The sequence below is a fragment of the Dunckerocampus dactyliophorus genome, chromosome 4 (genome assembly GCF_027744805.1).
Source record: "Dunckerocampus dactyliophorus isolate RoL2022-P2 chromosome 4, RoL_Ddac_1.1, whole genome shotgun sequence".
NCBI classification, from domain to species: Eukaryota; Metazoa; Chordata; class Actinopteri; order Syngnathiformes; family Syngnathidae; genus Dunckerocampus; species Dunckerocampus dactyliophorus.
Window position 1 is genome coordinate 3216478 of NC_072822.1, and position 19153 is coordinate 3235630.

General features: G+C 43.8%; 1 protein-coding gene across 2 annotated transcripts in view; it reads left to right on the top strand.

The window, feature by feature from the left end:
• The window catches only part of pcsk5b (proprotein convertase subtilisin/kexin type 5b), a 98100-nt gene that overhangs the window by 63060 nt on the left and 15887 nt on the right, over nucleotides 1-19153 (top strand). Inside the window, exons 17-24 of one of the 2 annotated variants that reach the window (XM_054774882.1) lie at nucleotides 1472-1556; nucleotides 4182-4285; nucleotides 4366-4504; nucleotides 5629-5744; nucleotides 15533-15635; nucleotides 15720-15856; nucleotides 16567-16767; nucleotides 16861-16923. In XM_054774882.1, the coding sequence (XP_054630857.1) occupies nucleotides 1472-1556; nucleotides 4182-4285; nucleotides 4366-4504; nucleotides 5629-5744; nucleotides 15533-15635; nucleotides 15720-15856; nucleotides 16567-16767; nucleotides 16861-16923 (948 nt within the window). Of the gene's footprint in view, nucleotides 1-1471; nucleotides 1557-4181; nucleotides 4286-4365; nucleotides 4505-5628; nucleotides 5745-7936; nucleotides 9871-15532; nucleotides 15636-15719; nucleotides 15857-16566; nucleotides 16768-16860; nucleotides 16924-19153 lie in introns of those variants that run through there. The other variant, XM_054774881.1, reaches the window with a different exon arrangement.

Genomic DNA, 19153 nt, shown 5'->3' on the forward strand with positions numbered 1-19153 from the left:
GGTGTCTCGTGACACCCCTAATTGACACATATCGAGTGCCATTATGATGCGTTATATTAACTCCATTTGAAGTATTATCAGTGGTCAGCGTTCAGCAGCTTTATCTACATCTGTTGCATCTACAAATGTTGCAGTCGTTGGTGTGAGCTGACTGAGCAGCTTGCTCTACCCAGCGATTACAACATTGGTTCTGTTGCTGCTGTGTTGTGTAAAATACTTGTTCATGAATGACCGTGTGGTCAAAGAGGCTACACTTTCTTTTGCACTTTCTCATGCACTTCAAATCATTATTAAGGTTAAAAAATTAGCTTGTTGTATATAATGAGCGGGCCTCCGTGTGGTTTCGGCAAATAAACACCCTGGCTATAATTCCAGAATTCACGGTGTTGGACCTCACTCAGTCCTCGACATTATGAGACCTCTTTCTGATTTCTGATTTTCTCTCCACCAGACATTGAAGACATGCATTCCAGATGTAACATGTAGCCTCTACTTTGTTTTACATTTCAACAGGACTTCTGTGCTTTATTTTTCTCCGTGATCAAATGCAGTGTGGAAAAACACAGCGAAACGAAACGGATCTGCAGAGGCTCCGCTCGCTTTCCCCCATGTTTGTTGACAGGTTTCTGATAAACTGGCCCGTTCTGTAAGGCGAGCGTGTCGTTCACACTTTTTGTACTGTATGTAACCCCCCCCCCCCAAAAAAAGACATCAAGCAGCTGTGATAAAAGTGGAAAAGCAGCGAGACAGAAAAGTATGATAATCTAATAATTTGTTGGTCCGCAGCCTCCTGGCAGCGGATGGGGCTATGTTCTGATCCAAGTTCAATCATAACATTTCCACAGGCCAAGATGTTGTAGATAGCCCCACTCCCTCCCCCCTTTTTTGAAGCGCTGGCATTGCTGAGCGCTGTGTTGCGGTAAATGACTTCATTTACTTTGTCCGACTGACAACAAGCTGAAAGAAATCCTACTGGCCTGCAGTGTTAGGGCTAATTGCTGGACGAGACCTCGCTTTTTTCTCCAAATAAAACACACACTCCATTGATCACATTGGCCATCTGTCATCCATGAATCTCTTTCAGACAAATCAAAATGCTGTATTTAGTCAAAAAGATTAAATAGTCCTAATATTCTGTGTCCTGAGGACCCATATTGTTTTATTCCTGGAGCGTGCGTCCTCACCGGAGCAACAAGTGTCAATGTGTATTGTGTCAGAGCGTGTCCATGTCTTTTTTTTTTTTTGTCTTGTGCTGCATTCCTGCAATCCTCTTCTTCATTCCCCAGCTGTTCAACCTCTCCACTTTTCCACTCTTTCCCCTCTTCACATCTCTCCCACTATCGCTTCCTGCTGTTTTGCCCATTTTGGTGCTTCTTGAACTCACTCCTCCACCCCCCCGCCTGCCGTATTATTCTTCTTCGTCTTCTTTCTCGCTCCCTTTGAGATTCTCATCTCGATTCCAACATTCCAGATTCCAACATTTGCAGGAGGTGTCCCGAAAACTGCAAGAAGTGCACCGCCTCCAATATCTGCACGGAATGCAAACCTGGGACCAGGTGAGTGAGATGCAGAAAACACCTTGTAGTGGTCTCGCAACAAAAGACTTTGTTTAGCACGTTGTCCCTGCAGTTTATGCTCAACCTTTGTTCAGCATCTTTTGAGCTGTATAAATTAGGGCTGTCAAAAATAGCTAATTTATTTAGTTAATTACGTTACATGAACGCGTACGCTTCATGACATGCCACGCCACGCCGACAGATATGACGACACACAGAGGTACGATGTAGCGTCCCCACAGCATCACACAGAGTCTGACACCTTTTTATAGCTTTATTCTGACCTGAACACATCAACAACAGTGCAATTCCAACACCATACAGTCATGGAAAAAAATGACTAGACCACCCTTGTTTCTTCAGTTTATTGATCCATTTTAATGCCTTAATTAAATTTTTTCCTTCTCGTACATTGTTCTCCCTTAATATTGTCTTTATGTCATAATATTTAATAATGTTTATTTTTATTCCACAACTTTCCTCCCATTTTTGAGGGCCTTAACATTCATGAAAACTCACCAAAATTTGCAAGCACGTCAGGTCCGGTGAAAAATTTGATATTTCAGGGGTTCCAAACACAACCCCCCAAAACTCACTCGGTAGCGCCCCCTTTCAATTTTGAAAAAATTATCCCCTGCCGCCAGTTTCACCGATTGTTACAAAATTTGGTGGAGATGTCAATCTTGACAGGACGCACGAAAACGTCTTGTTCCAAAACAAACAGGAAGCTAGCCATTTTGGTTTCCGGCAGCAATTTTGGGGCAAAAACCAAGGGTTTTATTTTGACAAACTAGTCCTTGGTACTTTGACGAAATGAGCCCAAACGAAAATCATGGATAGTAGACGGACAATGTTATGTTGCACAGGATTTTAGGTTGTTCCATAATATGTGGGCAGGGCATGGCCACAGGATTTGATGACCAAACGGACAATTTGCCACTGAACTGTAAACAACTTGGTTCCACTAGGTCAGATCTTCATCATAATTGGACATATAATGAAGACACCTCAAAGCAACAGGGAATTCCGCATGCCTGCTGAACTGCGGGGTATGCGAGGGCCAATAAAAAAAAACAGCCAGAGGCTGTACATGGCCCTCGTGTTGCACATTGGACACCCCTGTTTTAACTGTAAACGTGACTTTCACACCGACATGCGAGTTACAGTGTTTTAAAGCGCATGCAAAGGTAGATAAACATGCTGGAGGCTGACCACTCATACTTCAAATACAGCAACTGCCATCTTGACTTAGTACATGTTTTTTTTTAACCCGAAGTTGATTAAGAGTCCCCCTGCCAGTTATTCGTTTTTGTAGAATGAAAGGAAACACAGCTGGTAATTGATTGAAAATGTGTTAATTGGAGCATTTAGTAGTTTGCTACATTATGAATTCTATTCGTTACGGAGTAAAACATAAATAAATGCACCCAGTTTTATTGCGGGGTTTTTCTTCTATTACCATTGCATTTTGTGCTCTATTAAATAGTGGCAATCGGTCGGTAGATTTTTTTGACATACTTTTATCTTTCCCCTGAGTAGACTTCCATCAGTTTTATCGTACTCTTAAAAGAGTATCGTCTCTTTCCGTGTCTGCTTTTGTGTATATGTGAGACCTGAAATTCACAGTGTGGCTACACAGTGCGGACACGGACACGTTCAGCAGCTGTTTTCCTCCCGGGACATATTTATTGAGTCAACTGCCTTTCACCCGGTCACCTTGCAGTATTAAAAGCCACATAAACCCGTGTCATGCAATGGTGGTAGGGTGTGGGGGGACACACAAGAAGCGGAGTCGGTGCCCATTTTGGGTGGCGATGACCTCTTTGAAGACGCTCTCATCACTTAAGTCATCCGTGTGGACTTTTTCCACTTTATTCGCTGGCTGCTTCCCACTGCAGCCTCCTCATCTTGGCTGGCGGTGGGTTGGGTGTTTTTAAGCATTGGAATTCCGTCTAGGAAACATATGTGATGTATAATACCTTGTACAGTGGAGTTGGGGACACTCGGAAGCTATCATTTCCTCTTAACAGCACCGGAAGACACACCGCACACACACATCATGCATATGCAGGTCGCACGAGCGGTCCAGACTAAATTATTTCTTGGAATTGTCAGCTAACGCACACCAGCTGTTTTTTTTAGCTCAGCTCGGCACCAAACCTGTCCTCACTGCAAACTCACGAAGCACTGGCCTCTTCTACTACATACGTTTTCCTTTCCACTCTCTAATGCACTCCAACTCATTATTCATGTTAAACAATGTTATATTTTCTACTACATATTTGGCCACTTTTGGAGATGGGGTGTCACAAGTTCTCGCGAGATTAAAATGTAGCCAGATTTCTCATTCAGAAAAACTGTCTCGTGGCCACTAGGCCTGGGATGATAGTAAATTATTGGTTTCAGCACCTTGGCGCGTTTGTTTTTGGAACATGAGAGGAAACCGGAGTACCTGGAGAAAAACGGGGAGAACATGCAAACAGAGATGCCCAAGCGGAGATTGGAACCCAAGTCTTCCCGATCTCTTGACTGTGTGGTCAACATGCTAACCGCTCAGCCACCGTGTGGCGACTTTAGAACATATTTAAATAAATTTGAATGACCTTCTTCTATTTTTCTGTCCAGTTTACAAGGCAACAAGTGTCAGATGACGTGCGACGCAGGTTCCTATTACAACGGCCACAGGAGGACTTGTGAACCGTGTCATCGCGCCTGTGCCACCTGCGCAGGTAAGACGACCAAGGCGGCACCGTGACTTCAATCTGCGACAATGTCCGTTATGTATTTTTTGTTTGTTTTTCCCCTCCAGGCACGGGTATAGAAGCGTGCACAAAGTGTGCCGACAGCTACTTGCTGGAGGACTGGCGCTGTGTGTCCACGTGCAGCAACGGCTACTACCTGTCAGAGCAGACGTCCGACAGCGGCCAGGTGCAGAGGTCTTGTAAGAAGTAAGATGCTTCACACGTCTCCTTTAGTCACTTGCATCCTAGTTATTTAACAATACACCCTACAACTGTGACTCAGCTGATGAGAAACTGCATTGAAGGCATCCGCAAGGAACAAACAACAACAATAATGTAGAAGAAGTGGATGCTATGGAGTATTTTGACACCAGCAGTAGTGGAAAAGCCACAATGGCTTAGAATTAAGGATGCTCCCATTAGGTTTTTATGCTGCTGAGACCGAGATTTTTAAATGTAGCATTGGCTATATCAGGGGTCACCAACGTCTTTTCTTGCGAGAGCTACTTTTACAAAATGAAAATGGCCACGAGCTACTCATTTTTATTTTCATAGCTTATTTCAACCCCAAAAAAGAACAAATGTGCTTGTTTTACCAGAACAAATATTTGACTTATTTTCTCAAAATCACTGGTGAAACTTAGAGGATCAGTCGCCTTCTTTAAGGAGACTTTTACGCGAGCAGCTTGATGGCGGGAGTCCCCCAGGCAGTCGGCAAACCCGGTGTCCTCCACCGGCGACGACGGTCAGCAATCCAGTCCGACGAATCCCACCACTTTTCGGGCTATCCACCGTAGACCTCCGACTGCCACGCACACACCCGCGTGTCCCGCGTTGTGCCTAATTAGCCGCCGCCTGACCGCTGATCAAATCTCGAGCCGCTATAACTCACCACACCCTGCCAAGTGCCCGCCTCCCGAATGCCGTCGAGATATTTTCCATGGCATGTTGTGCAGTGTGCAAAACTTATATCACTCTCACAACGACAGGAAGTCCCTCACGGCAGACATGCTTCTTTTGGCTTTGTGAAGGGAAAGTGGGCGGGAGACTGTCACTATAGGATGTATGCTGCAATGGGGGCGGAGCTGATCGGCGTTAAAAAGCAAGTGTCGGCATACGCCGATACCGTGGTTTGTCACGGAAATCAGCCGACACTGATCGGCGGCCGATCGATCGGAGCACCCCTACTAAGAATCTAAACTTATCGCATTTAGATAAAAAAAAAAAAAAGTGTAGGCCTTTTCAGTGACAGCCTCATCAGTCACAGTTGAAGGTTAAAGACGCTAAAGCGATATGACGGCATACTAACTCTCCACGTGCCCTGTCGACAGGTGCGATCATAGCTGCTATGAGTGCTTGGGGCCCGGTGAAAGGAACTGCAGCACCTGCGTCAGCGGTTACAATCTGGAGGCGGGAGCCTGCGTGGTCAGCACCATCTGCAAAGATGGTGAGTTGTCAGCTCTCGTCTCTCTCAAACGCTAGCTTCTAAAAGGTGTTCTAGAAAACTCACAAGTGCATGCTTCTAATCTAACACCGCTAACAGTGAACAGTGGACCCTCGCAACTCGAACGCAGTCTTGTCCAGGAAGTTATTTGACCTTTGATGTGTTTGTACTTTTTGGGTATGAACTTTCTCCATAAGAAACACAGTAATGGCAATAGAATCCATTACAGAGCAAGTCACATTTTTATTCTAGTTACGGAAGTGCAAACAATGCCAGGCTTGTTGGTAAGTTCTGTATTTTTATTTCTACACTTTAAAAAAAATGCGTATTTTGGTCTCTTTTCGTTTGGATGAAGGATTTTTGGATGTTGAAATGATGGCAATAGAATCAATTCCAGAGTTTAAGTAACATTTTTGTATCGTTAATAGTTAAAAGATATGTTTTCTTAAGTTTTTTTACATTTCAATTGTTGGCATTACTGTTTTCCTTGTCGGCTTAAATTGACAGATACCAGTGTGAAATGCCATACACACGCGCGCACACACACACACGCGCACACACACACACACGCGCACACACACACACACACACACTCACACACACATACACAGAAGAAACAAAACAATTTCTGGTTGCATCTGATAGTGCCTCTAGTTGTGCCGTTCATACTAGGAGCTGTTTTTGATCAGAAGAACTACCAGGTTGTCAGATTAGTAACATTTTGGTTTGATTTCCAAGTGTTGGAGTTCCGAGAGTCCTTATGTACAGGATGTCAGCATATTTTGCTGAGTAAGAGCCAACTGTGAACGTGCTTTTAAATGTCAGTGCTGGCTGCAGCTTCTCCCGCTTACCTAACAAAAACAACAACAAAGAACCTATATTTGCTGCACTAACATCACTCACTCGCTTTTTACTTTCACACAAACCCACTCTTCCCGGTGTCATCGTGCTTAGACGGGGTGGACTCATTCTGCATCCCTCCAGTATTCTTTTGCTATTCACTTCTGCTTCTAACTTTTCCGTGTTCCATTCTTGACGACACCATTTCCTACAAGCAGTGCAGCTCAGTTGAGGTTAAGAAAGGGTAGCAGATTGGTGAGCCACATCGTACCATTTTATGGCTCCTTCCAAGTAGGACACAGATGAGACTGGACTGCTTGGAGAAAGCATGCCTTTACTTTCTATCTGCATGATGTTGTTGAAATGAATCTATGACTGCATTTACACTGCACGCATTACATTCCAAATGTATTATCCCATATAGATTCATGTGAAAAATGTACACATGATCCAACTCTTCTATTCCCGAGGCGCTGCACGCAATACAGCGAAAATTTGTCAAAACATGCACCACTACTGTGTTGCCTGTGCTCTTACTTTTCTGGCAGCTACACCACACGGTGGCGCTGTTGTTAAACCCCAAAGTTTGACCCAACCCCTGTATGTTGGATTGACTTGAAATTTCTCACACAGCTCAGTACGCGCAACAAAAACACCCACGGTAATTTCAGGGTGTTTAGCTGAACACACAAAGGTGGTACACACCTTCAGGGGACTGACAAGCTCATGTGTGGAAAATCAGAGCAAGATTGGTTGAAAAACAGGGGTGGGACTTGGCAACTGATTGCCCATAAGTCATTGGGCGTTTGTCTCATGCACTTCCAATGCGTTTTGACCACAACCCAGAAGGGGCTCCACAAATGTCATTCATTGTCATGTGGAAAAAATCTAACACGATGGGGTGTGTGACCGATATCCCATATCTATACTTTTATTTACGTTTATTGACAGGAAGTTGTTTATTAGAGGGACATGCCTTTGTTTGTAGCGTGAGATACACCAAATGGGAACGATGCAGTGGTGTAAATCCAGCCTTGGATCCTTTGTGTGTTTCATGCCAAATGTTACCACGTTGTCATCTTTCTAATTGTGTGACGTTTTTTCTCTCTCTCTCCCTCTCTCTAATCTGTTTTTCCCCCCAACCTCTCCTCGCCATGGATCCAATCACTCCGCTGGACCTCAATTACTGAACATCAACATGTGATTGGATGGTTAAAACGCTTCCTGTCTCCTGACCAATCACACGGTTGTTTATTTCTGTGTTGTGTGTGTGTTTTTTTTTTTTTTTGTTTTGTTTTTTCCTCCCTTCCCTTGTTTCAACCTTCCTCTGTCTCTCCTTCCTGGTCTGTGGAAAGCAAATGAAGAATCTTGGGCGGAAGGCAGCTTCTGCGTGCTCGTTAAAAAGAACAATCTTTGCCAGAGGAAAGTTCTGCAGCAACTCTGCTGCAGAACGTGCTCGCAAAAGGGCTGACGGGACGCTGAGCGCGCTGATGCCGTGCGGGGGCGGATGTGAGGGCGACACACTCCCCTCGACAAGCCAACCCCCCCAGCCCAATTTGGCCCACTCATTCACAGTCACATAATTTATAAAGGAATCTGTGCCTCTTAAAGGGACTGCATGGGAGGTGCGAAGACAGGACTACAACACACCTACCTTTTTGTTTTTTTCTGTACTGGGACGCGCGCGGTCAGGGTGTACAATGACTGGGAATTTCCTCAAGAGCAAAACAAAGTGTCGGTATTTTGTGACCAAAGCACCAATGCCAAAATAATTGAACCTTTAATTTTTTTTTGTTGCCAGTGTAGCGTGCATTGCTAAAACCTGTGAATCTCTGAATACGTCTGTGTACATTGTTGTTGTTTTTTTTTTTCTTATTTTAAAAAACATTCTGGCTTCTCTTCCTCATGAACAGATGGAACTAGGACAGCTCCTTTCTGCCTGTAAATATAGTGGACATCAAATGAGCAAAAAAATACAAAAAATAATGTGAAAATGATGACTGTCTGGGCCTATGAGGGAACACACACACACACACACACACACACACACACACACACACACACACACGTTTAATAAAATAAAGATGAAGTCGTACACTTGAAGTCACCACATCCCAACATTGATGACCAAAATCACCTCACCTCATTGTTCCAAATACATTGAATGAATAGGGATGGGCGTTTGGCTCAATGAATCATCACAAGAAGCAATCATTGTTGTCATTCCGCTGGTGGCATCTAGTAGTGCCTCTGCCCGTTGCACCCAGTAGCACGTCTGAGGATTGAGTACTTCTTCTGGTTGCATGCATCAGTGCTTCTGCTGGTTGCATCCAGTAGCACCTATGCGGATTGAGTATTTCCGCTGGTGGCAGGCAGTCGTGCCTCTGCCAGATTCCATCCTGCGGCACCTACGCGGATTGAGTACGTCTGATTGGTGCAGCCATTAGTGCTTCTGCTGGTTGTATCATGTAGTGTCTCTGCTGGCTGCATCCTGCGGTGCCGCTGCTGGTTGAGTACTTCTGCTGGTTGCATCTATTACTGTAGTGCTCCTGCTAGTTGCATCCAGTAGTTCCTCTGCTGGTTGTATCCTGCGGTGCCTCTGCTAGTTGCAGTGTGGTAGTGCGTCTGAAGGTTGCATCCTGTAGCACCTCTGCTGATTGACTACTTCTGCTGTTTGCATCAAGTAGTGCCTCTGCTGGTTGAGTACTTCTTCTGGTTGCATCCATGAGTGCTTCTGCTGGTTACATCAAGTAGTGCCTCTGCTGGTTGCATCCTGTGGTGCTTATGGTAGATGCAAAACAGTCGTGTCTCTGCTGATTGAGTGCTTCCACTGGTTGCATAAAGTAGTGTCTCTGGTGGTTGCATCCTGTGGTGCCGCTGCTGGTTGAAATCTGGTAGTGCCCCTGCTTATTGAGTACTTCTGCTGGTTGCAATGCGGTAGTGCGTCTGCTGGTTGCATCCAGTAGCGCCTCTGCAGATTGAGTACTTCTGCTGGTTTCATCCATTAGTGCCTCTGCTGGTTGCCATCCCGTAGTGTGTCTGCTTATTGAGGACTTCTTCTGGTTGCAGGAAGTAGTGCCCCTGCTGGTTGCATCCAGTGGCGTTTTTGCTGGCGTTGGCTCTGCTAGTTGCATCCAAGAGTGTTTCTGCTGGTTGCATTCATATAGTGCCTCTGCTGGTTTAGTGTGTCTGCTGGCTGCGCGCTGGTTGCATTCAATAGTGCCACTCAGACATGACTAATCAACTATAAATTCTGCACTAGCGATCAATAAAGCCATTATTATGCCCATCCCTAGTTTGGTGGTTCCTTCCCGACGTAAGGCCAGACATCGCTCATAAAATGTTGATAAATCATCTCGCAGAGATCTGGATTTTCTTTTCTTGTCGATCAGGGGTGTCCAAACGAGGGCCGCTTCGAGACACATTGAAGGATGCAGGTGCCCACCTTGATGTTCTTCACCTTTTTAGTTTATTGAACACCCGAAAAGCGATCCAGTGTATGTCAGAAAATGTTTGGATCTATTTCATGAAAAAACAGCCTAGCCCGGTGACCAAGCACAAAGGTATTAGCTAGCACGAGCAGGATTGGCCGAGAAACATTTCAAGTGTTTCTCATAACATGAATTAATCCTCCTCCATAATGTTGTATATTTTTAGAATATAACAAAAAAATATATATACAAAAAAATAACAAAAATAAGCTAATGGCACCTGGACTGCGCTTTGGACACCCCTGCTGAAGAGCAGCAATGGATCCTTCCATTTATATCCTTCCGGTTCCCAAACTCAACAACCATCTCGCCACATTTCCCGCTGCAGGGTTTTAGTACACGTTCAAAAGGTCAACGGTCAGCACCGCTACTACTCTGCCTTTCTCTCACATTTATTTTGTATTTTTTTATTTTTTGGGCCCTTCCGGCGACCCAAACTTTAATGTTTAAATACACACTGTTTTTTTTTTTTAACGTACAGTAGGTGGCAGTGCTTTAGAAAGTGAGCCAAATCTTGTTGTTGCACGACAGCCGACTCGTCTTGCCCCGCCAACTCGGAAACCTCATCTGATCCCGGTCCAACCCTGCGTAATCCGACTGGTGCTGGCGTCTAATAAAGAGCAGTATAAAAGATTGCTGAGTGTGTGTGCGTGTGTGTGTGCCTGTGTGCGTGCATGTATGAGCATTTCCAGTGTTAGATTGTTGTACTGTTACCCGGTCTTGGTTCTTGCTGATTTGTAATAAAGACTGATGAAGCCCCTCTTTTGGTTAACAAAAACTGCTCATTGTTGACTTTAGACTAGGCCAGCAGACACACACTCACAAAACACACACACACACACACACACACACACACACACACAGCCTCATATAAAAGCTGTTTTTGTTGTGTACCTGTGACATATCTGCCACAACGCATTATTCTTACTCAGAGTCCTAGATTTAATGTTGTTTTTTTTACTTAAATGTTCTTATTAAAATGTTTAATCTATTCATGTTTTTGTTTTCTGTTCAGCTTCCTCTATTTATGCTGTCTGTTTTTGTTGATTTTGACAAGTGCGCTCACTTCCAGATGTGGCATGAAGTGTGCATTATCACCTAGAAAGTCAGTTTTTGAAGCTCTGCCAAGGTTAAATGCAGTTTTTGCTTGGAAAAAAAACTCTTGGCCACTGAAGTTTACATTTCTTCAAGTAGATCAGCATCAAATTGTACAACTCTTGCATGTACGCTTGAATTTTCTTCATTGCAGCATGAGCCTACCCATGTGTACGTCCATTTCATGGAGGACAGCTTTGTAAAAAAAAACAAAAAAAAAAACAACCAAAAACAATAAAAGAGGCTTCGCTACACATCTTAAAATAAAGCCTTGAGTCAGCTACAGACATTTTGTTTTTCTGCAGTGAATACGCTAAACTGGCGTGATGTTGCTGTTAAAATGTGAGTGTAATGTTAGCACTGTAGCTCACATAGCCATGCTAGTGTTGCTCACATTTGTGTCCTCCTGTCCCACACTTTTAAACTGTCTAAGCATCAAGGCTGTGGGAGCCCTGAGGCAGATTTAAAATGGTTAAAAATGACCACAATGTAGGATTCGTAGATGAAAACAAAAACATCAAGCTTCCACACTCTTAGCCAGATCTGCACCAAAACGGTAAGACTCCCATATACAGCCGTACCTCGCTACACCGCGGTTCAAACATCGAGCCCTCACCCTGTCGTGGTTTTTCAAAAATTTATTAATAAATGATCGTCGTTTCAAGTTGAATACTGCCCTATTAGTTTTTAAAAAAAAGTATATTTCAGCCAATTGTACTTATTCTTGGCCTAAATGAAGCATTTTCAAGCATAAAAATGGCAAAATTAACTAAATCAACTAAAATGCAAATACAAGGCAGAAGAAGCGTTCTAATTGCTAATGTAGTATTCTGCAGTGGCCACTAGGGGTTGGTCATTTTTCATTAGACGAGCACCAGCTTATCAGGGCAGGCATTTAGTTATTGCAGGTCTAAATTAGTCCGCACGCCACTACGGTCCCCCATGGAAGACATTTGCTGTGACGCACACGGACGGGAGTTTTATTTACGCCTTAAATGGCTCATTTACTCTTATGTGTAAAGAGGAGAAGCGGTATGGAAAATGGATGTCTACTATGTTGGGTAATACGAGTAGAAAGCCGCCTTTGTAATACATTGAGACAGTAGCCACTGCAGGAAGTACAAACAAGGAAAAAAACAAGGAACTGCTAATGTGAGTCTGTTATCTTATTTAAGTCTAATATGTCTTATTTGCTGTGATTGTATCTACTATACTGAGTAATACAAATGGAAAGGTGACTATGTGGAAGTTATTTCATGCCTAGAGGGCTCTAATAATGTTAAAAAACATATTTAGAAGATCTTAAGAGGTTTTCTATGCCATAAAAGTCCTACTTTGTGGAAATTCATTTATCAAGGTCGGGTCCGGAACCAATTAATCTCAATAAACGAGGGACGACTGTGCTGTTAACTCCCAACTGTTGTGTATCCCTTCCCCTACGGCATTAATTTGACTCTGGGATGTACGGCCAAAGTGGCTCAACAAACCCAGGCTTTGTGCTCGAGATGCAACTGGACAAAACCCAACATCTACTGTACAATCAGACTGAATTGGTCCCGCGACCGTGGTTATCAACTTACTTTGTCAAGTCCAGTTTTCGGCTTTGTGCTAAGTGCGCGTTCACATGAAAGGGGGCGTTTGACTTCATATTATTCTACTTCCGCTGAAAAGTGAAGCCATCCCAGCCAGTGTATTTTACAAAAAATGACTACGTAATTATTATGGAACATCATGACTGCTAAAAGCAACGCGGTCACCGCCAACAGAGCAAGAAAGAACCGCTGACAGAATAATGCTGAGCATGTAATGGGCAGGTTAACACTTCTTTTCATTTATCAAGGCTCAACATTGCACAACTTTGACATTTTAACACTTATCCATTTCAAAAATGAATAAATTGGAGCTAAGCAGTTTCATCTTCGCAGTATGTCTTCTTGTTGTATGTCGTTGTGACCACAAGATGGCAGTGTTGACGTGAGTGCTCACGCAAGGACTGCGGTGGGGTTTTTCGTCTGCCTAATTATTCATATTTCATATTGCATTTTATTCCTGGTGCTGGTGTGAGCATATTGAGCGTATTCCCTCATCTGAAAATCTACCTCGCTTATAGATGAATAATATCATTAGGAATGCTCTTTTTGTTTTTTTGTTTTTCTCCATTTCCCATTGAGGACCTCATGGGTTCTCAATAAATGGTGGCGCCATCTCTGAATTAGTTAAACAGTGAAATGGTGGCACTTTGATTTTTGGCTGAAAGCCTGGACATAACCTGGTTCTGACCAGGCTATGAGCTTAGCCTGTTACCATGGCGATACAGCTGCTTTAAAAGAGAGCTGCCTTCGCTGAACACCAAGTCCGGCTTTCAACTCAACGCAGCTCACCAACCCACTAAAGTCGCTTCGACATATAGCGCCCGTGTAGCCTCTCATTGTGTCCTCACTAGGTAAACAAAAACACTACAACAGTAGAGTTCCTCTGCTCTAAACTTGTTTTCTTATTTTCTTCTTATTACAGTGTATTATTATTTATTCTTGAGTCAAATGAAGCTCTCCCGGGATGCTCCCTGTGTATATACTGTACTGTGTGTGTGTGTGTGTGTGTGTGTGTGTGTGTGTGTTTATTCCAGGGCTGTTTGAATGCTGCCTGTGTGTTTGCATACAAAGAAGCTCATTTGTTTTGTAAGGAACAACTGAGATAACCTTGTCACGCACACATGCGCGAGCATACGCACCACCACGTTGCTGCATACCTGAGAACGTCCTCCTGGTCAGGTGAGAGACGAGCGACAAAACGGGTTTGTCGATTCTGCCACACAGTTGCACACGATGACATTTTGACACTGCAAAATGTTTTTCCTTCGCTGCTGTTTGCATAATTTGTGCTTCCTGCAAAATGTAAAATCATTTGTTGTACACCTCCTGTCACAGTGGCACTCAGATGCCACGTCTACCCTACGGTTGGTGTCTACCATGTCACGATTGTCAAGGTTATGCATGGTAGCTCATTGTTAACTATTGTTGTCAGTTTTACAGGTGCCACGTCTGCTCTCCAGTGGGTATGTGTTGTGGTCATGATATCATAGTAGCGCCTTAAAAGAGGAGCCGTTTATTTGAGGTGTGGCGTTTATTTTTGTTCAAGTGGATGACGCACCCGTGGGCCACTTGGGCACGGTGTCTGTTATTTGAGGAAAAAGCTATGCAACGTATCTCCGACATTTTGTTTAGCGTGTTGGAAATAAGCTGAGCTGAAGTATTGCGGTTGTAAATATTTTGGTTACCTCGGCTTATTCAAATGAAATTATGCAAGAAATTTACGTGACATAAAAAAACGGAGTTAATGTCAGCCTGACAGATGCCATGACTGCTGTACGGTTGGTGTGCTGCGGTAATGATATCTACCGTGCGACATGTTGAATACATGGTGTCGGATGCCACAGTGCTATTTTAAAAGACGTCGTTTGAGGCGTGGCGTTTATTTCTTCAAGCGGACAGTCAGTCGTGGAGCTTTAGACATCAGCTTTACGCACGGCGTGTCTGCTGTACAGTCGCTTGTGATAATGACGTCTAACGTGTTGCTTAAATGGTATTAGATGTCAGAGTAGCGCATTAAAAGAGGTTATTTGAGGTGTGGCATTTATTATTCGAGCGGATGATTAATTGGGGCAATAAACGTCAGCTCTACAGATGCCATGTCAGATCTACAGACTGTGTGTGATGTGATCGTGACGTCGAACATGGTATCGGATGTCTGAGTAGCACCTTAAACAAAGTTATTTGATGTGTGGCGTTTATTTATTCAAGTGTGGCCGATGAATTAGGGCACCGTGAACGTCAGCTTTACAGATGCCATGTCCGATCTACAGTTAGTCTGTGTTAACGATATGTCTGCCGAGCTGCATGGTGTTGACATGGTATCCGATGTCCAAGTAGCACCTTAAAAGAAGCTGTTTGAGGCGTGGCGTTTATTCTTACAAGCGGACCATTAATTGGGGCACCGTGTATGTCAGCTTTACAGATGCCATGTCTGATCGACAGTCTGCGTGTGCTGTGCTAATGACGTCTAACGTGTCGCATGTTGCCTACATGGTATCGGATACCAGAGAGGAGCGATTTATTTGTGGTGTGGCATTTCTGGAATCCAGCGGACGACGCAGCCGCCGATGAATTGTTGCAGGGTAGTTTTAAGGCGTTGAAATGTTAAAAACGGAGGACGCAATTGTAAAAGGGACAACAATATCCAAAAATAAACCAAAAGGAGCAAATCTGCTATACTGCTGTAGTCTACTAGCTACTTTTATGATCTTCTCCAGGTATAGACAATACTTGTATGCTTAATAAGGCTGTGAGTACTGGGTTCTCCATCCAGGTCAGTACATGGGTCGCCATGGCAAGTGTCTCCTGTGTGACGCCACCTGTCTGGAGTGCACGGGTCCCGAGAGAGAGGACTGCACCAGCTGCCCATCAACACGGTGAGAGAGGACCCAGATACGAAACAATAAAATCACAACCATATGGTCAATAACAACATCAACAACACCCCCCGTTATATCCAGCTTCTTTGATGAGGGAATGTGCGTCATCCGCTGCCAGAAGGGGCGCTACGCCGTGGCCAGGCAGTGTCTCCGCTGCCACCACACCTGCCAGGAATGCAGCGACGAGGGGCCGGACAACTGCACCGCTTGTGACACAGGTAGGCACTTGCCTGACCTGGGATCAGTCCCCTATTTATAAGGTGTTTTTTTTTAGTTACTTTTCCGACCGCTCATCACTTTTCTTTGTCTAATTGACTCCTGCCTCAGCCGGTAGATCAATGCAGCGGGATCACGTTGTGAAAAGGTCACAGGACGCACAGACGAACAAAGCACCACCGCTTAATTGGAGCGACATTTTATCGACTCATGAGTTGCTCGCAGCTGTGGAAATATCAAGCTAATACGTCTGTTTACCATGGTGAAACTAAAAGTATTCACTCAGAAGCAGTTAAACTCCACATTGTCCCACAATCACAGCAATTACCTGGCTACCGTCTTTAATTGCAACCATTTTGGGTCTTCGACACTAAGAAATGTACCTTTTCCGCTGCAGCACTACTTACTATTTATGCTGTGTATCCACTGTTAAAAGCAGGTATGTTTTGATGCGTTCAATGCGACGTGGTTTTTGCAGTTTTGTCTCGCTAGTCGACAAACAGTAACAAACATCACTTTCGGGACAATGCTCGCTTTTGACGTCACGAAGGAAAAGCCTCCATCCTTGTGGACACGATACCGCGTCTGACCCACCCCTAGCTGGATGAGCCCGCCCCGTGTATGCCCACCACTTGTGTTAAAATACATAATTAAGCAGGCTTCTCTACACATCCCAAAACCGTAACTGTAACGGCTATTTTTCCCGTTCCAGATATGTTTGACATGACTCGCTACCTGTTTGGTGGTCAGTGTCGGGACGTCTGCCCGGGGGGCTTCTTCCACTCGGTGCACAAACGCTGCGAGGCGTGCGCTTCGGACTGCGCGGCGTGTGCGTCAGCCAGTCGCTGTCTACACTGCGGCCCGGGACACAAACTCCGAGATGGCAAATGTTTCCCGCTGGAGTGCAGCGCAGGTGAGCGTGCGTGACAACACAACTACTGAACATTTGCATATTTGCACACGAAATCTTGTCAGTTTGTTGAAAAGTCAACTTCGATTCTTTAAGGTGATCTGGCAGAGGCTGAGGACTGTCTCCCCTGTGATGAAGGCTGCAAGCAGTGTGAACACAGTGAGTAGAGGATCAGTTATTCTTCTTTTGTCTTCTTGGTTGAGCCTTAAAGCAACGGCATCACAGTCCTGGCTTGTAATAAGGAGAAAACTCCTTCAGTGGTGAACCGGCTCAATTTTGACAAAGTTCTTCTAGATTCAGCATCATTCAAATGACAATTGTACACATACCGTATTAGAAATAGTTGGAGCATGCCTGATGAGACGATACAGTATATTGTGCTGATCGGCGACCATGCGTTGCCCGTGTGAGTATATGTGGGGTGGAAAACTGCACTTTTTACAGAATTTTGCCCATCATCCACAATCCTTATGTGAAACATGAACACATATTTCTTTCCGTTTTCTGTGCGTTCTAAAGAGAGAAAACGAGTTAGCATGACTGAGCTACCAATGAACGTCATGGAACCCACCTGTTTTGACTATCAAGTCCTAAAAAAACCCGCCAACAATGCATTCTAAATAAAAAGCAAAAACAATGTGATATGATATAAAAGACTTGAAAGAAAGTCAGTTAAAAAAAAAACATCAAAAGTGCACATTTTGTATTATACTGTATATACATCACATCGTACAGCAGGGGTGTCCAAACTTTTTCCAGTGAGGAGTTTTATTTGTTTGTCATAATATTCAGACTTAAAAAAAAAAAAACGGATTGGCGCAGCGTCTGCAGTAATGCAGCAACATTCTCAATTTACCGGTCCATCTATGCTCCCACCCTCACCTATGCTCATGAGCTTTAGGTTGATCGCAGATACGAAATGAGTTTCCTCCGTAGGGTGACTGGACTCACCCTACGAGATAGGGTGACGAGCTCGGTCATCTGGGAGGGGCTCAGAGGTGTGCCGCTGCTCCTTCACATGGAGAGGAGCCAGTCGAGGTGGCTCGGGCATCTAGGCTGGATGCCTCCCGGACGCCTCCTTGGTGAGGTGTTCCGGGCATGCCTACAAAGCAGGGGGTCCTTCTGGTGGAACTGGAAGAGGTGTCCGGGGAACGGGAAGTCTGGACTTCCCTACTGAGACTGCTGCCCCCGCGACCCGGATAAGTGGAAGAAGATGGATGGATGGATGGATGGATGGATATTTCAACTCTATGCTACTATAATAACATGATTGTTCTTTATAATTTATTCTCTTAAAGTTGTGACTTTTTTCTTGTTAAATTACTTTTTTTCTTGTAAATTTTCTTCTCGTAATTATGACTATTTCCATAATATTTTGACTTTATTTTATTTTTAAATTATTTTATTTCTTTATTCACATAACATTCTAACTTTTCCTCTCCCAACCTAATTTTCCAAAAGTTACAACTTTGATTGTTTGGTGTGTTTCTCATAATAAGATTGAAAAAAAAAACATCCATCCATCCATCCATCCACTTTCTATACCGCCCCCTCATTAGGGTTGCAGGGGCATGCTGGAGCCTATCCCAGCTGACTTCGGGCGACAGGCGGGGTACACCCTGGACTGGTCGCCATTAAATATTTCAACTCTTGTTACTAAAATGAGGTTATTTTTTCTCATGATATTCATATTTAATTTATTTATTTTTCATGTTAAATTTTATTTTTACAATGTGTCATGGAACAATAAAAAATAACACCTGCGGGCCGCAACTTGCCCCCGGGCCACACTTTGGACACCCGTATTATACATGCTTGCAAATCCATACAAAAATAAAAAGAATAAATAAATAAAAATAAAAACAGCATAAAAATGTGAATAATATATTTCTATTCTTCTCAAATGGCCCAAATTCTTCTCATTTTGCTTTTCATTTCACCTCAACATGTTTTCAGCCACTATGTGACTATTTGCAAGAAAACGTTTAATGGTTCCGTCATTACCTCCTAATATCTTGGCAATTTCTCCAGTACTGAAAGACTTTTACAATATTTTTTTACTTGTTAGAGTCAGTTCCATTTTTATTTTTTTTCATCCCATTTTAGCATGAGGAAAAGACGCTGCCTGACAATTGTGCACACCTTGATAAAAAGATGTTGACCTCCTTAGGCCGCACCCTCATTGGCCTCATTACACAAACACACACCAGGAAATACGCTTGAATCCAAAATGCATTCAGCTTTGAGCTGGAAAATGTGCAGGAAAGTCATCAGATGCTCAAATGTTTACGTAGACAACATCCAGATCAACCTAACAGACACGTAAACAGGCTGAAGGTGCGTGTCTTGTAGTATTTTGTGTCTTCTCGCGCCTCTCTGCATGAATAAT